The sequence below is a fragment of the Physeter macrocephalus genome, chromosome 4, assembly GCF_002837175.3.
Source record: "Physeter macrocephalus isolate SW-GA chromosome 4, ASM283717v5, whole genome shotgun sequence".
Classification (NCBI taxonomy): Eukaryota; Metazoa; Chordata; class Mammalia; order Artiodactyla; family Physeteridae; genus Physeter; species Physeter macrocephalus.
Window position 1 is genome coordinate 79,545,471 of NC_041217.1, and position 23,623 is coordinate 79,569,093.

The window sequence follows — 23,623 nt, forward strand, 5'->3', positions numbered from 1 at the left end:
TGTGATTTATGTCATAGAGTGTTCTGCCTATGTTTTCCTCTAAGAGTTTTATAGTGTCCGGCCTTACATTTAGGTCTTTAATCCATTTTGAGTTGGCTTTTGTGTATGGTGTTAGCGAGTGTTCTAATTTCATTCTTTTACATGTAGCTGTCCAGTTTTCCCAACACCACTTATTGAATAGGCTGTCTTTTCTTCATTGTATATTCTTGCCTCCTTTATCAAGCATAAGGTGACTATATGTGCATGGGTTTCTCTCTGGGCTTTCTAGCCTGTTCCATTAATGTATATTTGTTTTTGTGCCAGTACCATACTGTCTTGATTACTGCAGCCTTGCAGTACTGCCTGAAGTCTGGGAGCCTGATTCCTCTAGCTCCGTTTTACTTTCTCAAGATTGCTTTGGCTATTCGGGGTCGTTGGTGTCTCCAAACAAATTGTGATATTTTTTCTTCTAGTTCTGTGAAAAATGCCATTGGTAGTTTGGTAAGGATTGCATTGACTCTGTAGATTGCTTTGGGTAGTATAGTCATTTTCACAATGTTGATTCTTCCAATCCAAGAACATGGTATATCTCTCCATCTATTTGTATCATCTTTACTTTCTTTCATCAGTGTGTTATAGTTTTTGGCTATAGGTCTTTTGTCTCCTTAGGTAGGTTTATTCCTAGGTATTTTGTTCTTTTTGTTGCAGTGGTACATGGGAGCGTTTCCTTAATTTCTCCTCCATCTGTTTGCATCATCTTTAATTTCTTTCATCAGTGTCTTATAGTTTTCTGCATACAGGTCTTTTGTCTCCTTAGGTAGGTTTATTCCTAGGTATTTTATTTTTTTTGTTGCAGTGGTACATGGGAGCATTTCCTTAATTTCTCTTTCAGATTTTTCATCATTAGTGTATACGAATGCAAGAGATTTCTGTGCATTAATTTTGTACCCTGCTACTTTACCATATTCATTGATTAGCTCTAGTAGTTTTCTGGTAGCATATTTAGGATGCTGTATGTATAGTATCATGTCCTCTGCAAACAGTGACAGCTTTACTTCTTCTTTTCCAGTTTGGATTCCTTTTATTTCATTTTTTTCTCTGATTGCTGTGGCTAAAACTTCCAAACTATGTTGAATAATAGTGGTGAGAGTGAGCAACCTTGTTCCTAACCTTAGTGGAAATGGTTTCAGTTTTTTACCATTGAGAACAATGTTGGCTGTGGGTTTGTCATATATGGCCTTTATTATGTTTATGTAAGTTCCCTCTATGACTACTTTCTGGAGAGTTTTTATCATAAATAGGTGTTGAATTTTGTCGAAAGCTTTTTCTGCATCTGTTGAGATTATCATATGGTTTTCGTCTTTCAATTAGTTAATATGGTGTATCATATTGATTGATTTGCGTATATTAAAGATTCCTTGCATTTCTGGGATAAACCCCACTTGATCATCGTGTATGATCCTTTTAATGTACTGCTGGATTCTGTTTGCTAGTATTTTCTTGAGGATTTTTGCATCTATGTTCAACAGTGATATTGGCCTGTAGTTTTCTTTTTTTATAACATCTTTGTCTGGTTTTGGTATCAGGGTGATGGTGGTCTTGTAGAATGAGTTAGGGAGTGCTCCTCCCTCTGCTATATTTTGGAAGAATTGGAGAAGGATAGGTGTTAGCTCTTCTCTAAATATGTGATAGAATTTGCCTGTGAAGCCATCTGGTCCTGGGCTTTTGTCTGTTGGAAGATTTTTAATCACAGTTTCAATTTCAGTGCTTGTGATCGGTCTGTTTATATTTTCTATTTCTTCCTGGTTCAGTCTCGGAAGGTTGTGCTTTTCTAAGAATTTGTCCATTTCTTCCAGGTTGTCCATTTTATTGCCATATAGTTGCTTGTAGTAATCTCTCATGATCCTTTGTATTTCTGCAGTGTCTGTTGTTACTTCTCCTTTTTTATTTCTAACTCTGTTGATTTGAGTCTTCTTCCTCTTTTTGTTAATGAGTCTGGCTAATGGTTTATCAATTTTGTTTATCTTCTTAAAGAACCTTCTTTTAGTTTTATTGATCTTTGTTATTGTTTTCTTCATCTCTTTTTCATTTATTTCTGATCTGATAGTTATGATTTCTTTCCTTCTGCTAAGTTTAGGGTTTTTTGGTTCTCTCTCTAATTACTTTAGGTGTAAGTTTAGGTTGTTTATTTGAGGTGTTTCTTGTTTCTTGAGGTAGGATTGTATTGCTATAAATTTCCCTCTTAGAACTGCTTTTGCTGCATCCCATAGGTTTTGGGTCATCATGTTTTCATTGTCCTTTGTTTCTACGTATTTTTTGATTTCATCTTTGATTGCTTCAGTGATCTCCTGCTTATTTTGTTTAGCCTCCATGTGTTTGTGTTTTTTACAGTTTGTTTTCCTATAATTGATATCTAGTCTCATAGCATTGTGGTCGGAAGAGATACGTGATATGATTTCAGTTTTCATAAATTTACCAAGGTTTGATTTGTGACCCAAGATAATCTATCCTGGAGAATGCTCCATGAGCTCTTGAGAAGAAAGTGTATTCTGTTGTATTTGGATGCAGTGTCCTATAAATATCAATTAAGTCCATCGTGTTTAAGGTGTCGTTTAAAGCTTGTGTTTCCTTATTTATTTTCATTTTGGTTGATCTGTCCATTGGTGAAAGTGGAGTATTAAATTCCCCTACTATGATTGTGCTACCGTCAAATTCCTCTTTTATGACTGTTAGCATTTGCCTTATGTATTGAGTTGCTGCTATGTTAGGTGCATACATATTTACAGTTGTTATATCATCTTCTTGGATTGATCCCTTGATCATTATGTAGTGTCCTTCTTTGTCTCTTGTAATAGTCTTTATTTTAAAGTCTATTTTGTCTAATATGAGAATTCCTACTCCACCTTTGTTTTGATTTCCATTTGCATGGAATATCTTTTTCCATACCCTCCCTTTCAGTCTATATGTTTCCTTAGGTCTGAAGTGGGTCACTGTAGACAGCAAATATACAGGTCTTGTTTTTGTATCCATTCAGCCAGTCTATGTCTTTTGGTTGGTGCATTTAATCCATTTACATTTAAGGTAATTATCAATATGTATGTTCCTATTTCTGTTTTCATACTTGTTTTGTTTTGTTTATGTAGGACTTTTCCTTCTCTTGTGTTTCCCGCCTAGAGAATTTCCTTTAGCATTTGTTGTAAAGCTGGTTTGGTGGTGCTGAATTCTCTTAGGTTTTGCTTGTCTGAAAAGGTTTTAATTTCTCCATGCAATCTGAATGAGATCCTTGCTGGGTAGAGTCATCTTGGTTGTTGGTTTTTCCCTTTCATCACTTTAAATATGTCCTGCCACTCCCTTCTGACTTGCAGAGTTTCTGCTGTAAGATCAGCTCTTAACCTTATGGGGATTCCTTTGTATGTTATTTGTTGTTTTTTCGTTGCTGATTTTAATATTTTTTCTTTGTATTTAATTTTTGATAGTTTGATTAATATGTGTCTTGGCATGTTTCCCGTTGTATTTATCCTGTAAGGGACTCTCTGCACTTCCTGGACTTGATTGACTATTTCCTTTCTCATATTAGGGAAGTTTTCAACTATGGTCTCTTCAGATATTTTCTCAGTCCCTTTCTTTTTCCTCTTCTGGGACCCCTATAATTCGAATGTTCGTGCATTTAATGTTGTCCAGAGTTCTCTAAGAATGTCCTCCATTCTTTTCATTCTTTTTTCTTTATTCTGCTCTGCAGTAGTTGTTTCCACTCTTTTATCTTCCAGGTCACTTATCTGTTCTTCTGCCTCAGTTATTCTGCTATTGATTCCTTCTAGAGAAATTTTGATTTCATTTATTGTGGTGTTCATCATTGTTTGTTTGCTCTTTAGTTCTTCTAGGTCCTTGTTAAATGGTTCTTGTATATTCTCCATTCTGTTTCCAAGATTTTGTATCATCTTTACTCTCATTACTCTGAATTCTTTTTCAGGTAGGCTGCCTATCTCCTGTTCATTTGTTTGGTCTGGTGGGTTTTTACCTTGCTCCTTCATCTGTTGTGTATTTCTCTGTCTTCTCATTTTTTCTTAACTTACTGTGTTTGGGGTCTCCTTTTCGCAGGCTGCAGTTTCGTAGTTCCTGTTGTGTTTGGTGTCTGACCCCAGTGGCTAAGGTTGGTTCAGTGGGTTGTGTAGGCTTCGTTGTGGAGGGGACTCGTGCCTGTGTTCTGGTGGATGAAGTTGAATCTTGTCTTTTTGGTGGACAGGACCACATCTGGTGGTGTGTTTTGGGGTGTCTGTGAACTCAGTATGATTTTAGGCAACCTCTCTGCTAAAGGGTGGGGTTGTGTTACCATCTTGCTAGCTGTTTGGCATGGGATGTCCAACACTGGAGTTTGCTTGTCGTTGGTTGGAGCTTGGTCTTAGCACTGAGACAGAGATCTCTGGGAGAGCTCTCACTGATTGGTATTATGTGGGGCCAGGAGGCCTCTGGTGGACCAATGTCCTGAACTTGGCTCTCACACCTCAGAGAGTCAGGCCTGACACCCGGCCGGAGCACCAAGACCCTGTGAGCCACACGGCTGGAGTGCCTTCAGAGTTGGAGATGCTGGCCTGCAGTGTCTCTCCTTCTGTGCTGCACATTAGAATCACCTGCTTGTTACTTGTTTTGCCCCAAAGGTAGTGTTCCACAGAGAAAAACTATAGCCTTGAAAACAGTCACAGCTCTGAGATGGCTTTTCTTTCCTTTGTGCTTAGTCTGGTTTCCCTTGCTCACAGGGGGCCACATGCAGAGGCCTTGCACCCGGCTCTTCCAACCAGAGTTCCTAGTGCTGAATGGCTGCCACCAACACTTCAGCTCAGGCAGGCCATGTGCAGAAGTGCGACAAAGGACACTGCATCCAAGATGCAGCCAGGGACTGTGTCTTACCATTAAATTTATAAACACACATTTTTACTTCAGGATTAATCCCTTTCCTTCCTTTTGTTAGATTCAGTTTTCTTAGTTCATTCTTAGCATGTGATTTTTAAAAGTCATACATTCCATTTATATTCTTATTTAAACATTTTTATATAATAGCTAGGGTTAAAGATATTAATATCATTTCACAGAAAACGTTAAAATCTTTAACATATTTTCACTTACTCCCAACAAATCTCCTACTTCCCATTTAGAAATTGCCTAAAAATTTTATTTCCAATTGTAAAGTAATATTTTTTAATCATAAATAAGTGGCATAAATAGTTACCTACATTTAATTGTAAATTTTATTATTTCTCAACTCTTACTTACATGCCGTGTTGTCTTGGATGTTTTTTCTTAATGCAGCTGGAATACATTTGTGAGTAATTCTTTCAGAAAGTATCTGTGGGTGGCAAATTTCCTGAATCATTGCATGCTGAAATATTCCTTATTTTGTTATCTCATTTGAAATATACATATCCATGTTCTCTCATCACGATCAGTAGTAATGATTCTGGGTTTTGTTTGAAATGCAGACTTTTTGAAAGGTCCTGAGCATAAGAGAGACGTGATATGACTTAAGGATGAAAGGGATTTTCCTACTTGCTCTCTCTAGAATAGACTACAGGGGGTCGAGGGTAGGAACAAGGAGACTTGTTGGGAGTCTATGGCAGCAATCCTAGCAAAAGGTGGTAGTGACAGACCAGGACGACAGTGGTAAAGGGAGTGAGAAGTGATCAGATTCTGAATGTATTCTAAATATGTTTTTAAAAATCACTTGGATTTCCTGACAGATTGGAAGAAGAACATGAGAAGCAAGAGTAGTCAAAGATAACTTCAGGATATTTGACCTATTCAACTCAACCTGATGACAAGAGCAGACTTGCCATCAGCTAAGAGGCCAAAGGGCTTGATGAGCAGTTTGGAGTGGAAGATCAGGAGTTTGATTTGGGGCATGCTGAGTTTGAGATATCTTTTACCTTCCAAATGAAGATGTTGTGTAACCATAATTCATAGTCTACAATTTTCAGTTTATTTCTTTCTCTTTTTTTGGCAAGTAAGGTATTTTATTATTAAAATTTTTTATTATTTTTAAATTTTTATTGGAGTATAGTTGCTTTACCGTGTTGTGTTAGTTTCTGCTGTACAGCAAAATGAATCAGCTATACATATACATACATCCCCTCTTTTTTGGATTTCCTTCCCATTTAGGTCACCACAGTGCATTAAGCAGAGTTCCCTGTGCTATACAGTATGTTCTCATTAGTTGTCTATTTTATACCTAGTATCGATAGTGTATATGTGTCAATCCCAATCTCCCAGTTCCTCCCACCCCACCCCTTTCTCCCTTGGTATCCATACATTTGTTCTCTATGTCTGTGTCTCTATTTCTGCTTTGCAAATAAGATCATCTATACCATTTTTCTAAATTCCATATATATGCATTAATATATGATATTTTGTTTTTCTCTTTCTGACTTACTTCAGTCTGTATGACACTCTCTAGGTCTATCAACATCTCTATAAATGACCAGTTTTGTTCCTTTTTATGGCTGAGTAATATTCCATTGTATATATGTACCACATCTTCTTCATCCATTTCTCTGTTGATGGACATTTAGGTTGCTTCCATGTCCTGGCTATTATAAATAGTGCTACAGTGAACACTGGGGTACATGTGTCTTTTCAAAGTATGGTTTTCTCTGGATATATGCCCAGGAGTGGGATTGCTGGATCATGTGGTTACTCTATTTTTAGTTTTTTAAGGAAACTCCATACTGTTCCCCATAGTGGCTGTACCAATTTACATTCCCACAAACAGTGCCAGAGAGTTCCCTTTTCTCCACACCCTCTCCAGCATTTATTATTTGTAGACTTTTTGATGATGGTCATTCTGACTGGTATGAGGTGAAACCTAATTGTAGTTTTGATTTGCATTTCTGTAGTAATTGACAACATTGAGCACTTTTTCATGTGCCTATTGGCCATCTATATGTCTTCATTGGAGAAATGACTATTTAGATCTTCTGCCCATTTTTTTATTGGGTTGTTTGTTTTTTTAATTGAGCTGTATGTGTTGTTTGTATATTTTGGAACTCAATCCCTTCTCCATCACATAGTTTGCAAATATTTTCTCCCATTCTGTAGGTTATCTTTTCATTTTGTTTATGGTTTCCTTTGCTGTGCAAAAGCTTTTAAGTTTAATTAGGAGCCATTTGTTTATTTTTGTTTTTATTTCCATTTTTCTAGGAGACAGATCCAAAAAAATATTGCTGCAGTTTATATCAGAGTGTTCTGCCTATGTTTTCCTCTAAGTGTTTTGTAGTGTCTGGCCTTACATTTAGGTCTTTAATCCATTTTGAGTTTATTTTTGTGTGTGGTATTAGGGAGTGTTCTAATTTCTTTCTTTTACATGTAGCTGTCCAGTTTTCCCAGCACCACTTATTGAAGAGACTATCTCTCCATTGTTTTGTATATTCTTGCCTCCTTTGCCATAGATTTTAATTGCCCATAAGTGTGTGGGTTTATTTCTGGGCTTTCTATCCTGTTCCATTGGTCTATGTTTCTGTTTTTGTGCCAGTACTATGCTGTTTTGATGACTGTAGTTTTGTAGTATAGTCTGAAGTTAGAGAGCCTGATTCCTCCAGCTCCATTCTTCTTTTTCAAGGTTGCTTTGGCTATTCAGGGTCTTTTGTATTTCCATACAAATTTTAAAAATTGTGTTCTAGTTCTGTGAAAAATGCCATTGGGCATTTGATAGTGGTTGCATAGGATCTATAGATAGCCTTGGTTAGTATGGTCATTTTAACCATATTGATTCTTCCAATCCAAGAACACAGTATATCTTTCCATCTGTTTGTGTCCTCTTCAGTTTCTTTCATCAGTGTCTTATAGTTTTTGGAGTATAGGTTTTTTGCCTCCTTAGGTAGGTTTATTCGTAGGTATTTTATTCTTTTTGATGCAATGGTAAGTGGGATTGTTTACTTAATTTATCTTTCTGCTATTTCGTTTTTAGTGTATAGAAGTGCAACAGATTTCTGTGTATTAATTTTGTATCCTGCAACTTTACCAAATTAACTGATGAGGTCTAGTATTTTTCTGGTAGTATCTTTAGGATTTTCTATGTATAGTACCATGTCATGTGCAAAACGTGACAGTTTTACTACTTCTTTTCCAATTTGCATTTCTTTTCTTTAAAAGAGATCAAGAATTAAAGAAAATAATGAAGCAACTTGAGTATAGAATTCATCTAGCTTTATTTTTTCAAAACTTTTGTCCTCACTTTCATACAATTTGACAGTAACTAATCTTTATTGTCAAACCTAAATATTTCAACTTTTTCCCCTAGCAACAACTTTCTTTGGATATTCATATATTGTAAGTGTACATAACATTTAGTTAAAATAATTACAATAATCAGTATAAATAGAATAAATGGATTTGGGAGCAAATATTACTGAATCCTGGTAAGCAGTAAGATGCTGATGTATACATAAATGCACAAGCAGCTTAGGGTGTAGTATTTAGGATGTGGGTATTCAAGGGCCGGTAAGTTTTATAGCAAGAGTGCAGTGTTTCAGCTAATCCAGTGAGTCACTTAGCTGGCAGTCAATTAAGATAGTACCTATTGTGCTATAAAATTACCCTAAAAAGAGATTTTGCCATATTACTCTCCAATTAATAGCATTGAGAATGACTGTTTCTCCAAACTATCATCAACTCTTGGTATTATCAAGCATTTTCATCTTTGGTTTGGATGGAAATATCTAATTTTTAATTTTATACATCTTTAATCATGAAGGAAGCTGAACAATTTTCAAATGTTTATTGGATGTTTATATATGACTACTTTGTACAAAATATATTCTAGGATATATTGCTATTACATTTGTTACATGGGCAATTTAGAATCAGTTCATTTTTTAAAAGTTCATTTGCACAATCAGTATCTTAAGCACTTGTTGACTTTAATATTAACACAATTGTCACCTGCTGTTCTTTGCTTTTTTTAAGGAATTATTTGGAACTTGTTGCAAAATCCATTCAAGATTGGATCATAAAAGAAGAAGCTGTATATCAGGAAGCTAAAATGGCTGAGGAAATCAGTAGGACCAAGAATGAACTGGAAATAAAATCTTCTGCTGGTACCAAAATTTCTTCTACTAGCAAAATTTATTCTATTAAAAAATCTAAAAATAAGTAACCAGTTGAACTTATACATAAGTCCAAAGACATTCTATTTATTAATTTAATCAAGACAGTGAACATTTCAGGATTAAAAAGAGTTGTCCACAAAATTTCTGTGACTCTTCACTTTCCCTAAAAAATACAATAGCTACATTCTAAATATGATGAAAATATTTGTTGTATATTGATTGATACTTGTCTTATATTGACCATACTTCCTGCCAGATCCGAACGATTCAATCTATTCAGATCCAGTGTGATACTGAGAAATGCCAAATGTCTTTATTTTGCTGGGATTGATAGGTTCACCTATCTAAGTTTTGTTGGCAATACGTGGGTTATATTCAGAGTCAGTATGTCTCTGTAAGAATCATTATGGCTTCCAAAGTGAGATTAAAACAAGACCTTCCTTAGAAGAGTAAACAAAATAGTCCCGAGACTAACTGGGAGTTAGAATTTTAAAATGAAGGAAAAACGGATTATTGGGGGCCTGTGACATGGACTTGAGAGGATGTTGGATCGATAGATATTTTCATTTTTGTTGTTGTCAATTTTCATGTCTTTGATGCTGTCAGTCAGAGAGAAGAGGGTGAGAAAAAGAGGAAGGATACTTGATAAATAAGTGAAATGTTGAGGTAATTCATCTGGAAAATAAAGATATTTCACTGGGTTCGTACAAAGGAAATGAACTCTGTGTGAATAATACTCATTGTTTCTGATAACCAAGTTGAGAGTGATTTCCTATAAAGAAGCAAAACTATATAATTTCCAAAGTTTTTGCAACCACTATAAACTACCAAAGAATTTGTGCTTGGCTTGATTCTAAAATAAAACTTGAAAAACCAAGTCAAAGATGAAGCATTCACCTTTCACCAAAATGGTTAGATAATCCATCCATCAACTCAGCCTTCCTCCTGATGGGGTGCAGCAGGACAGCACTAGGTAATTGGAATACTCAATGGGACTATCTAAAAAGACAGGTAGGGCTGCCCTCTCACAATCGTGTCCAGGCCATACTTTACTGTTAGTAGCAAAAATTGTGGGTTGACTGCCTTTTCTTTATTCTGCTTCTGAGCAGAACCAAAAGCTTAATAATTATCTGGGTGTCTATGGACCAAATTCAGAAAATGGTTTATTTGGAATTGGGATTAGAATACACCTGGTAGGTATTGCATTCATTTTGAGGCCTCTGAAGTCAGGACAGATGTAAATCTTCACAACAGAATAACTATAATGGCAAGAGGAGGGCTTCAGTATAGAAAGAAAAGTTAAATTTGTTCTGTATGGTCTTAAGTGGTTAAATTAGGATTAATTAGATTAAAACTCTAGTGAGGAGAGTCCAGTTCAATAATAGCTTCAAAATCTCAACACTTTGAGAATGGAATGTACTGCCTCCACAGATGGTGAGTTGTTCATTCCTAAAAGAGCTCAGTTCCACTTCAGATGTCCACTCTACAGATGGCAAAAAAAGAATTCAGAGATGAGTGAATGGGGATCCCCTACAACCCAGATGCTTGGTCCTTCTATGAAGCCTTATTTTAGAGAGTTTTACTAAGAAGTTTATTTTTCTCTGGTTATAGGTAACAAAGAAATGAGCAAAACAGAGATATCAGATCAAGAAAAAGAAAAAGAAAAGGAGAAGGAAAAGATTCCTTTTATTTTAGAAGGCTCTCTCAAGGTAATCAAGGAAAGACAAATGACACTGACAAATCACAAGTTCAAAGTTATTTTGTGCTAGTTTGTGTGGTATAACAGGAAATGATCTTTTTTCTAAACTTGAAATGACAATCTCTCCACCAAGCTGTCTCCTCCACCAGATGATAAGCCTTTAGGAAACTGTGCCCAAATCCAGGCCAGTGCCTTGTTCATAGTTGGTAAACTCTCTCTCTGCATCTGCTGCAGGGAGTTGTTTTTGTTTGCATTTTTATTGGAATTTTTAATTACAAAAGTAATACATGCTTTTATAAGAAATCAAACTTAACCTGGCTGTCCTAAGACCCTGAAGTCAGAAATATTAATGATTTGGCATGTTCTATGCTCATACAAGCATTCATGCACAAATATAAGAGAGTATTCATGTTTGGTTTTGGTTTAGGTTTGGTATGTTTCTTTTTAACTCTGCTACATGCTTTTTTCTCTTGGCAACACATCATGAATATCACTTCCGGACAATATCTAGAGATCTAACTTATTTTCATAGCATTATATTAGTCTGTGATTTGGATGTACCTTAATTTATTAAACAATTTCCTTAGTAATAAATAGCACTTTTTTCTATTTATACAGAAATATTTAACTTTTATGTAGTCAAATCAATCTTCTTTGGCCAAAATTTAAAAGACACAATGCCAGATTTTTTCAAGGATGTGAAGTAAAGCAAATTCTTTTACATTGCTGATTGAAGTATAAGTTGGTACTTCCACTTTGGAAAATTGGACATACATACTAAAGTTAAGCATATGATTTCTCTTTAACCAAATAGTTTCACTCCTAAGTATATACCTAATATACTTATGCATGCATGTGTTCACCAAGACACATGGACACAGTTTTTCTTGCAGCATTATTTTTAATTCTCCCAAACTGGATACAATTCAAAGATTCATCAGTAGAATGCCTAGAATGGTTCATGTAATGAAATACTATGCAGCTCTGGAAATAAATGACATATAGCTACACACAGAAATATGGATGATCTCACACACAACATGTTAAGCAAAAGAAGAGAAAGTTAAAAGACTATATACCTATGTAGGATTTCATTTACATAAGTTTTTAAATAGGCAAAGCTAAACTAATGTATTAAAAATTAGGATGATGTTTGCCTTTGGACCAGTACAAGTGGGTGGTAATTGAGGAGAAGCGTGAGGAGGGCTTCTGGGGAGCTGGAGATCGTCTATTTCTTGACCTGGTGGTAGTTTTACAGGAGCACTTACTTGGTGGTAATTCATTCAGCTGTTCACTTAGGATTTGTGCTCTTTTTGTATGTATGTTACAGCTTGTAAAAAAAAGGGTTTTAAAAATCTGTCATTTTTTTTTTTATGGTTTTAGGGCTTCTGTGTTTTTGGTTCCATCAGGTTGATTCCACCTTGAGTTTGTATGTTAATTTTCCTGCACTCTCTTAGAATATTTTCATAGATATCATTTTTATATTCAGAGATCTAACCTATCTGAAATACATGTTTTGTAGCATAATGTAGGGGTCTTTTTCTCTGCCCAGATGGACTGTCATTTTACTAGTACCATTTAATTAAATGTAATACTAATCCCCACCCCTTAAACAAATTGGAATATTGATATGTCACATATTAGGTACCCATTTTTTTAATCCATTTTTAAAGATCCCTATAAAATGATAAGAGATATCCTGAACTCTTCTGAACACTATAGTGTCTACTGAGTGTTCGTGTCCTTCAAAATTCATATGTTAAAAACCTAATCCCAATGTGATGGTATTTTAAACCATTTTTGAATGCTGTATTCTGTTTCAGTCACCCACTTAATTATTCTTATACAAGTACCATACTATTTTAATTACAGTAGCTTTGTTGTAATCTTATAGATTGTGTAGGCAGGAGCTGATTTCCCCACCTCCATCAGTATGCAATAACCCTCAAAAGAGCATTGGTTAAGATTGGTGAGCCTCCCTGGCTTCTTGGTATTAATGGTAAAGATAATTACATGGCAAATCTTTAAGTTTATTATTATTTGCTGCTTAATCTTATTAAATTTTTAAAGTATCTGTTGGTATTGAAACTAATATCTATTGGGGTTTTATTCCCTTTATTTAGAAGATATATTGAATTATGGAGATTTATTTAACAATATGAATAACCTTCATATTTCTAAAACAAACTTCTCTTCAGCATTTCCTAAAGTTTAGTCCTTATCCCATGAAACAACATATGCCATAATTGCCTAGGTATCTCTGGGGGGAGGAGAGACTTAAAATATACATGTTTTCACTCCATCCTAACTGATCTTTGGGAATAGAACCTAGGAATTTTAATTTTTAGTAAGCCCCTGGGTCCATCTTTATGTACATTATTGATGAAAAATTATAGCACCATTTTTTTCATGGAATGTTATTATTTTAATAATATTTTAATTAATAATTTAATATTTAATTAATAATTATTTTAATAAACAACTGACTGTTTTGATAGTATTTTATCTAGAATTTTTGTGTCTATGATGAATGAAATGATAGGCTTTTGTGTTGTTCTTAACCAGCATTACTATTAAGGTTATGTTGGCTTCTTTTTTTTGGGGGGGCGCTGCACCTCACAGTATGTGGAACTTCCCTGAACAGGGATCGAACCCACGCCTCCTGTAGTGGAAGCGTGGAATCTTAACCACCAGACCACCAGGGAAGCACCATGTGTTGGCTCTTTTTTAAAATTTAAGTATAGTTGATGTACAGTATTATATAAGTTACAGGTGTTCAATATAGTGATTCACAATTTTATAAAGACAGCAATGGCTACTACAAAGGCAGCGCCTAATCAAAAGATTGTGAAGCCTGTGAAGGTTCCTGCACCCTGAGTTGGTGGAAAGTACTAAGTTGGCAGATGAGATTTTCAAATAAAGATCTGACTATAACTTAAAAAAAAATCACTACATTTATAGTTGTTACAAAATATTGGCTATATTCCCTGTGTTGTACAATAGATCCATGTAGTTTATTTTATACCTAATACTTTGTACCTCTTAATCTCCTTCCCCTATATTGCCCTTCCCCCTCCCTCTCCCCACTGGTAACTACTAATCTGTTCTCTATATCTGTGAGTCTGTTTCTTTTTTGTTATATTCACTAGTTTTTTTGTATTTTTTAGATTCTACATGTAAGTGATATCATACAGTATTTGTCTTTCTCTGACTTACTTCATGTAGCATAATACCCTCCAAGTCTATCCATGTTGTTGCAAATGGCAAAATTTCATTCTTTTTACAGCTGAGTAGTATTCCATTGTATATATTTATATCACATCTACTTTAGCTGTTCATCTGTTGATGGACACTTAGGTTGCTTCCATATCTTGGCTATTGTAAATAATGCTGCTATGAAATTTGGGTGCATGTTGGCTTTTAAAATGAATTAAGGAAGCGCAGCAAGGTTACTGTATGCAAGATTAACATAGAAAAAAAAAATCGCTGGAGTTCCTATTCACCAGCAATAACCAATTAGAAAATGTAACATAAAACCAATATCATTCACAAGAGCAACAAAAACTATAAGGTGCCAAGAAAAATAAATTAATAAAGGATTTTTCTTTATGGAGAAAGTTACAACATATTATTGAAAGACAATAAACACCTGAATAAGTGGGAAAATATACCATTGTCATGGATGAAAAGACTCAGTTTAGGATATGAAATATACTCATGTACCTTTAAAAATATATACTCATACTTTCTTTTGTTTTGGTTTTTTAATTATTTATTTATTTATTTTTGGCTGCGTTGGGTCTTCGTTGCAGCCTGCGGGCTTCTCTAGTTGCAGCGAGCAGGGGCTACTCTTCTTTGCAGTGTGCGGGCTTGTCGTTGCAGAGCAGGGCTCTAGGCACGCGGGCTTTAGCAGTTGTGACACATGGGCTCAGTAGTTGTGGCTCACTGGCTCTAGAGTACAGGCTTAGTAGTTGTGGCGCATGGACTTAGTTGCTCCACTGCATGTGGGATCTTCCCAGACCAGGAATCGAACCCGTGTCCCCTGCATTGGTAGGTGGATTCTTAACCACTGTGCCACAAGGGAAGTCCTGTGGGGCTGTTTTTAAATTGGTACTTTTTCATATCTGTGCCAGGCTGACCTCTTCTAGATCCTGAGTCAGGTCAGCGGGTTTGGGTTTTGTTAGTTACATCGGTTGATTTTGTTTTCTGCTGTGTTCGGTGCACACACTTAACAGCCATCCACTTCTGCTCAGAGCTAAAAGGGTATTCAGCTTTTCTGATATAATCCTGTTGAAGTCCATCAAGACCCATCTTCACTGCAAGAGCAATTAAGGCTCCTTCCATTGGTTTCCCCATTAGAGTGTTGTTTCTAATTACAGCATCATTGCACACACAGCCTGCCTCAACAGTTCTGCTAACAGATGGGTTATAGAATCCATGAACAACATCACCATCAACAATCACTTCCCCAAATGGATTGTAGCCAACTCCAGTAACCTCAGCACGCAGGACATCTGATGTAAATATGTGGGTAACAGTCATTTCATTCTTCGTCAGGGTTCCAGTTTTATCTTAACAAATCACGTTACAGCAGCCCAGAGTTTCAACAATAGGTAGTTTTTTCACAATGGCCCTTTTCTTCACCATTCTCATAACACCAAGGGCTAGAGTCACTGTGACCACAATGGGAAATAGAAATATATTCCTATCAAAATTTCAGCAGTTTTTAAATGAACCTTGGAAAGCTGATTCTAAAATTAATAAAGAAAAACAAAGGGATAGGAGCTTTCTTTCAGATAGTATTTTACTGGCAAATTCTATCTCTATTTTTACCTTTCTGTGGCTTTATAATTAAGTGTGTCTCTTGTAAACAGGGATTATAAACTAGACTTTTTAAAAAAATTATACTGATGATTTTTCTTTTAGCGGAAGACTTGAATCCATTTATATCTATTCTAATAAACTATATATTAAGATATATAGTTTATTTTCAATTTTCAATCTGTTTTCTATTTTCCTACCTTTTCTGTGATCCTTTTTTCTTTTTTCTTGTTTTCTTTTGTATTTTTTTTTCATTTTTACTTGCAATCAATTTGATGATAGGGAACACTAATTTTAACTCTAAGTAAAATGCTATCCTCCCTCACCAGAAGAATTCTATTTTTCGTATTAGTAGACTGTACTGTGGGGAAAAATTGTACTCAGTGAGTTGTCAATAAAATATTTGCAGAAATTACTTTTCTTGCTTGTTACATAAATACCTGCACAATATCCTTGATCTTGTCTTTTGACCCAAAATTCCTAAAATATTTACTATCTGGCCCTTAATAGGAAAAGTTTATAATGTATACACTTCATTTATATTCTACTAGTGGTTGCTCTAGATTTTCAACTTGTATTTATAATTTAATGAAGTCTCAATAAAATATCTTTCTTCCAGAACAATACAAGGAATTATTAAAATGGCTTCCTCTCTCCCAACCTGTGTTTAAGTTTTATCTTGATTTTTTTTGTTCCCACAAATTAGACATTATTATTGTCATTGCTTTATACAGTCAATGCTATTGAGATTTAGCCCCATGCTTACCATTTGTTTTATTGAGCATTTCTTCTCACATCTTCTATTTTGGGAGTAGTTCCTTTAGCACTTCCTTTAGTGGGGGTTTGTTGCTATTGAACATGTCTGAAAAATAGTTTTACATGTCTGAAAAATGGTTTTACTTTACCCTTATTCATTAAACATAGTTTTAATTTATAAAATTCTTGGTTGACTTTTTTGTATCCTGTTATTACTCTCAAGATTTTGTTCCACATTTTTCTACCTGATGCTGTAGTTGTTAATATTGGGTTGGCCAAAATTTTGTTCAGGTTTTTCCATAAGATGTTATGGAACAGACTTTTTGGCCAACCCAATAAATTGACTGTCGATCTAACTTGTCATTCTTTTATAGACAGTTCATCTTTTCTCTCTAGCTGCTTTGAAAACATGTGGTGTTGTGCTGGTAAATGTTTAGCATTAGCTCCCTAGGAAAAAAAAATTCTGTATAGATAGATAGTTTATTCTAAATTTTACTGATATATGGTATGTATAGCACACAATTTACAAATAATAAAATATGTAATACTCTTTATTGTAAATTCCATTTAGCCAGTTGATTCTCACAGAATTACTTTCATTGATTTTTACTAAGCTCTTACATCTTTAGCCAGCCTATAGTTGCAATTGACAAACAAGTGTAGTTCCACAATGAATGCTGATCGATATTTTCATTTACATGAGCAAGTAAGACAAAAGTGAGCAACAGAGGGATATGTCTCACTTATTCACCAATGAATTAGCAACTTCTTTGCTGAATCAGGTAATAGTTTTTAAACACTGGAAGAATACTTCCTCAATTTTTTTTGTGCTAGTTACAGTGTAACAGATCAAAACACAACACACTGCATTATTAACATCTTCTCCATCATTTTTTAAAGTCTATATAATCAACGAGCAGTCAATAAATCCCTGATTTGTAGCATTTGCTGATCTCTGTAATGTAAATACTCCCATCATGGCTGACTTCAAGCTACTGATAAGATGTCACTGTATGCGGAGTTGGAAACAATATGCAGTAGCACACTGTTATAGTTCTACCATACAGATACAATTTACATAGATAACCCCGAGGGCATAGATCAAGGGTCCCCAACCCCCGGGCCGCTGACCGCTACTGGTCCGTGGCCTGTTAGGAACTGGGCCGCACAGCAGGAGGTGAGCTGTGGGCGGGCGAGGGAGGGAAGCTTCATTTGCTGCTCCCTTTCACTCCCCATCGCTCACATTACCACCTGAACCGTCACTCGCGTTACCGCCTGAACCACCCCCCCACCCAGCCCTGTCCGTGGAAAAATTGTCTTCCACTAAACCGGTCCCTGGTGCCAAAAAGGTTGGGGACCGCTGGCATAAATCATAGTTAAATGTAACAAAATAGTTAGGAAAGTGGTACGTTTTGAGTATTTATTGCCTTTGTTTTTAATGGTATTTTATTGTGCATTTGTATCATTTGATTTTAAGAATGGATGTGGTTAAAACTGGCTCTCAGAATTCCTGAAAATTTAACAATAAACTCTTCAAAGTCAATATGACCCAGGTCCAGCACATCTCTATCATTTCCTGGGTTTGATTCACTGGTTAGTGTCTTTCATCAGCTCCGGAAATGTCTCATCCATTATCTGTTCAAATACTGCCTTTTCAAAAATCCTATTCCATTTCCATTAGGGCTTTCAAACTCACTGATTTTTGATACGCTCTTGTTTTTACTGATACTTTTGATGCCTCCTTTTCTTTCTTTAAACATATTAAAGTACTTATTTTGTATTCTCTGTTTGATAATTCCAATATCTGCAGTCTTTGTAAGTATAATTTCAGAGTTTGTTTCTTCTACAGGTTTTTGATTTTGACTTAGTTCCTCACATTTTGTGATTTTCCTTTGTGAACTCACATTTTGCCCACAATCTTTTCAGAATACTTTTAAGGTGATGTACATTTTGGCCACAAATCTATGTGAGGACAGGCTTGTGGTTAAGAGTTCTCAGAGCCAATTTCCTCCTGCCCTCTCTGCTCCTACTTTAACTCAGGGCCAGGGAAGCTGACTAGGTTTCATTATTTTACTCTATGGGGCAAGATTTTTTTCTAGTTCACTCAGTGAAGGTGTCATTTAAAAAAATACCTGTGCTATTCACAGGTCTCTGGTCTCCTGGGTTCTGGCTGTAGTCCCTATAACTTCCAAAACCCAAGTTCTTGGCTTCCAGGGATGGGCAGATAACCCTGGGAAACTGCTGTTTTCAGTGCTTCCTTACCTCATTGAATTAGTGCTTTCTCATATTTTTTACTTTGCTGCCAGTACTGCTATGCATTGCAATGATGATTTGATATTTTAGCCATCATTTCTGAAATATTTTATGCCAGGAATGTTTCTTTGGACATCTAGTCTACCATACTGCTGATTAACCATGTTTAGAACCTAAACTGGGGATTGGATTCTTGTGGAAAAGTATAAGAGCCAGGGAGACCAGCTTAGAGGCTGATGCAATAGTTCAGGTTAAAGATAAAAAGACCTGAAGTAGAGAAAATTTCAACAGAGGGTGAGAGAAAAAGCTGCAGTGAAGAGAGATCTCTGAAGAGGATTGGCAGGGTTTAGCATACAGAAGTTGGGTGAGAGAAAAGAGAATCAAGGATGACACCACAATTTCTAGCTCAGTATTTTGATCCATCAGAGATACAGCTTATAAAAATCATGTTAAATATTCTCCAGAGTGAACCTGAATAGGATCAGATTTGTTTCAAAATCCTATTAATTTTTTTAAAATGTGTTTACAGGCATGGAAAGAACAAGATAGGTTAGCTGAAGAGGAACGCTTAAAGGAAGAAAAAAAAGCAGACAAGAAGAGTAAGGAATCTGGTAAAAAGAAAGGCAAGGAAAAACTAGAGAAAGAAGAAAGTAGGAATTTCAAGAGAAAAATTTTTTTAAAGGAGAAATTGAAGGAAGAGCAAATAAAGATCCCAGAAATAACAGAGGAGCCCCTCCAGGAACCAGAACCTGAGATCGTTTACTCGGTAAAATCAATTTTCTAAAAAGCTCCTTTGGGTCATTCCTAATTGTTTGGGGAAGATCACAGCTTCTGTGGAAACATAAGGTTTTCAGTCTTCACTGCCACCACAGAGGCCTTGGGGTTTCTTCTAGTATAGAAGATCTCAGACCTGCAGTCCACCGTGTGATACCTAGGACCTTTTTTGCAGCCAATCACCAAAACAGGAACACCCTTAGGCCAGTTTTTCTTGAATACCATGAAGCTAAGTTTCTAGGGGTGGTAAAGATGGAAAATTGACACAAAAGCATTCACTTAGGTGTATGTAAATAAGCAAATGATAGGTCAACATGTTATCAAACCAAACTTGGGTCCACTTGCCTGCACACAGTAATGCCAGTCTACTGACACTGGGTTGTGGTGAAGGAAAGTGCAGCTTTTATCACAGGGCACCAAGCAAGGAGTCCTGGGCAGCTAGTGCTCAAAACAACCAACTTCCCGATGGGTTTCAGAAAAGCATTTTTAAAGGCCAGGTGAAGGAGGGAAGTCGCAGGGTATGTGACCATCTCCTGAAGAATTCTCTGGTTGATGGTGAGGTAACAGGGCAGTGTCACAGGGGTTAACATTATCAGTCCTTAGGCACCAGTAGGTCTGGGGGCTATGGTGCTCATGGTCATCAAGTACAATAGTTCATTTCTTCCATTTGGTGCTGGTTTTAGTATCTGTAAGGCAACTCAGGAAATGTGCCTCAAATACTATTATCTATGTACTTCAGAGGAGCTAAAGCAGAGGATATGGGGGAGGAGTCTGTCCCAGGAAGGCCCCATAGGGTCCTGCTCAGTTACAATAGTGGTCGAAGAGGTTGGCTATTTCTGTCTCAGATGATGGGACTTGCTGAGCACATTGGGTTATCTCTCTGTATGCACCCACGTTTCTTGCCTGTATGCTTTTGTGAAAGCTTCCCTTTGCCAATCTCTCCCTCAAGCCGTTTTATGAGAAAAACCTAATCAGGAAAAGATGGGGAAAAAAGTAACAGCCCTTGTCCTTTCTAGTTACTACTCTGAGCCAGTTGTTCTCAAGCTTTAGCATGCATCAGTATCACTTGGAGCTCTATTAGCGACACTTAGTTAAAAAAAAAAAAAGTCTTTTACACATGACCTCCTAAAATGTAAAGTATCAATACTCCTCAGAATATTAGCTCTCTTTAAACAGAAAATTAACAGCCAATGAAAGAGAAATTGGTAACTTTTCACACTGCCTTGGCAATGGTCCAATGATTTGATTTGCACTGGGTTATGAGGATGCTCCAGTGAACAGAGTTTAAAATCATGGAACTCCTTTAATTCTACCTGTCATTATAACACTACAGGAGGTGCCAAAGATAAGATGGACACTGGCCTCTGAGTCTACAAAGTGACAGACAAATCATTTAGCAGAAATTAGGCTATGGCAGCTTTAACTGGCTCACATGGATGACCTAATTTTTGTCAGTTGCCATTCCACACTCAAAGCATGATGTTTTCTTTTCTAGTTTCATGGATACAACATGGGAGAAACACCAGTCCAAATCTCAGGAACAAATTATTATCTGTATCCTTCCGATGGAGGGCAGATTGAAGTAGAAAAGACAACATTTGAAAAAGGTACATTTTGAAAGCAGCTGGTTAATGGTTTGGAAGATATTAATCCATTTCAGATAATCCTGGGGCCTTGTACTCCTGATTATGATAGGTGAGAGTAATAATGTGCCCCCAGTGATTCATTTATGCACAATGTTCCCCACTTTCAGACTTCACACTCTTCTGTTATAATAGCCTCTGCAAGGCACAGGCCAGCCGTGAGGTTACCTAGGCACACTAAGACAAACATTCCAGTTGTTAAAATATGAAAATATTTCCATAGGATTGGAAAATAGTATAATAGTAACTGCAGTAAGCAAATCGTTACTTAATAATGTTAATTACAACACATAGTGTTATCTCAGAAACTAAGCACATACTGTGAATTTAGAGCAAATTCCTGATTTGGTTTCTGGAGCACAGAGTTTGGGGGCCTGCTGCCAACATCCAGTTATTTTTGTTATAAAGAAATTGCCTCTGGATTCAGAAGTCATTAAGTGGGAGGGAGGTCTTGGAGATGAGCTGAGGAGGACCTAGACTGGAAAAAGGAAATGCTTCATTCTCCCCAGGGGAAGAGCAGATCTGGGCTCTAGGGAACTTATTGGGGACATCTTGTAGAGCTTCTCTTTTCACTGTGCTTTAAAGATTTCTTAGGATGGGTTTGAGGACCTGGGTTTTATTTGACAGCTTATTGTCTAGTAGGGAGCTATGGTCTCTGAGAGCTGGGAAGAGTCAGTGGGGAGGGAGTGTGAGCAGGGTCCTGTTTAATGTCCACAAGATTATGCAACCCAACAAGGGACACCAGGGCTCCTCCCACCCACACTGCCTGTGACACCAGCCCACCCCTTCTCACTCCCTACCCTTCCTCCAGCCCTCTCTTAATTTTCCTTCCTTCCTTCCTTCCTTCTTTCCTTCCTTCCTTCCTCCCTTCCTCCCTTCTTCCCTTCCTCCCTCCCTTCCTTCCTTCCTATCATCAAATGACCATCAATTTAATGAGGAAATCATTACAAGAGTGAGAATGCTATTCCCTATGTGGAATCATGGCTCAAGCATCATTAGATAGTAACTGCCACATCAAACAAAAGATCCTACCAATGATTTTTAAAATAAAAAGGCCTACAAATTATTCAAATTATTTAAAGTATGGTTTTGTGGTACAACTTATGTCAAATGCCAGACTGTTTTATTATATAAGGTTTGTTTATTTAAAACATGAAAGGGGGGACTTCCCTGGCGGTACAGTGGTGAGGACTCCGGCTTCCACTGCAGGGGGTGGGGGCTTCAATCCCTGGTCGGTGAACTGAGATCCCGCAGGCCACTTGGTGCAGCCAAAAAAAATAAAGAAAAATAAAGACATTTAAAACATGAAAGGGATTTTTATTAATAGATAGATGTGTATATTTATTTATATTACAATATTTTTTAGTGTTTAATATTTTGAATATCAACCCTGGGTGTAGGGTACAAATAGTAGTAATTAAAAATGGAACTCAGAATCACAGAACTGAGGAAAGCACTGGACTCAAGTTTTAAAATACTATGTTCCATTTTCAGTAACCATTCTTTACTCTTATCAGTATTTGCATATGCATATAATATATATGTTTCAGATGGTTCATAGTAAGTATATTTTTATCTTAATTCTATCAACTTTGAGATATGATCATTCAAAGAAAGTTGAAAAGAAAAGGCTGGGTTAAAAAAAAAAAGAAAAAAGCTGGAAGAGGAGACAAAGAATGAGTCAGAACACTAGCAGAAAATGTGTTGTTTGGGAAATTCTTATATGTTCCTACTAACAATAATAACTACTGTAACTAACATTTAACATGCAATTCTTTATCAATTACAAAATCCTTTCACATTAACCATCACGTGTGATGGATCATAAAGTTGAGTATAGGTATACCTTAGCCAATTTACTCTCCCTTCTGTAATTTGATTTTAGGTATGAGCAGAAAGTCTGCAAACATCTCCCTGATCCACCTGCTGTTTCTTCCTGGAATTCCACCATCACTTTATTCTTTTAGGTATCTTTTTATAAAAGTGGTGACATCCCTAGGTATTTCTAGTCCCTGACTTAAATGCTATGCTGCATTATTTAGAGGTCTTATCACAGTGCTTAATTGGGGCATCACAATCAGCCCATTTTCTATCCCATGATTCTTCTCCAGGCCCAACTTTTATCAAAGTGAAAGTGAAAAAGGACAAGCACAATTTTTTAATTCATTTAAGAGACCCGAAGAAAATTGTGAAAAAGGAGAAAAAAGAGGATTATCCTTCAGAAGATGAGAAAGAAGAAAGAGAAGGAGAGCAACATTTTGAAAAAGGTAAGCAGCTGCATCTTTGTGGCAGTGGGTATCAGTACTTCTGCCATAGGTCAAACCTATCCACCTAACAGAAACACATGCATCCCTGGCAGGTAGCATGTGTAATTTTTACAGATGATAACTGAAGTGTTTTGCCGTCTTGTTTATATACACTTTCCCTAATGTAAAGGGGATATACATCGTATACATAGCCCATCTATAGTGGGCTGCTTACTTGGTTTTGCCTCCTCTGGGAACCCCAGCTCTTGATTCCAGCTGACATGCTGGCTACCTTTTTTAGCAACATTGAGTTTGCAGTGTCCTTTCTGGCCTGAAATTTGTTTTATGCACTGTGCT

The 23,623-nt window shown here is 36.4% G+C and overlaps 1 protein-coding gene across 1 annotated transcript in view; it reads left to right on the forward strand.

Annotated features, from left to right (window-relative positions):
* Positions 1-23,623, forward strand: part of SPAG17 (sperm associated antigen 17) — a 268,877-nt gene that overhangs the window by 116,156 nt on the left and 129,098 nt on the right. Inside the window, exons 19-23 of the mRNA XM_028488958.2 lie at positions 8,932-9,062; positions 10,686-10,783; positions 19,133-19,369; positions 20,873-20,984; positions 23,132-23,287. Coding sequence (XP_028344759.1) covers positions 8,932-9,062; positions 10,686-10,783; positions 19,133-19,369; positions 20,873-20,984; positions 23,132-23,287 — 734 coding nt within the window. The remainder of the gene's footprint in view (positions 1-8,931; positions 9,063-10,685; positions 10,784-19,132; positions 19,370-20,872; positions 20,985-23,131; positions 23,288-23,623) is intronic.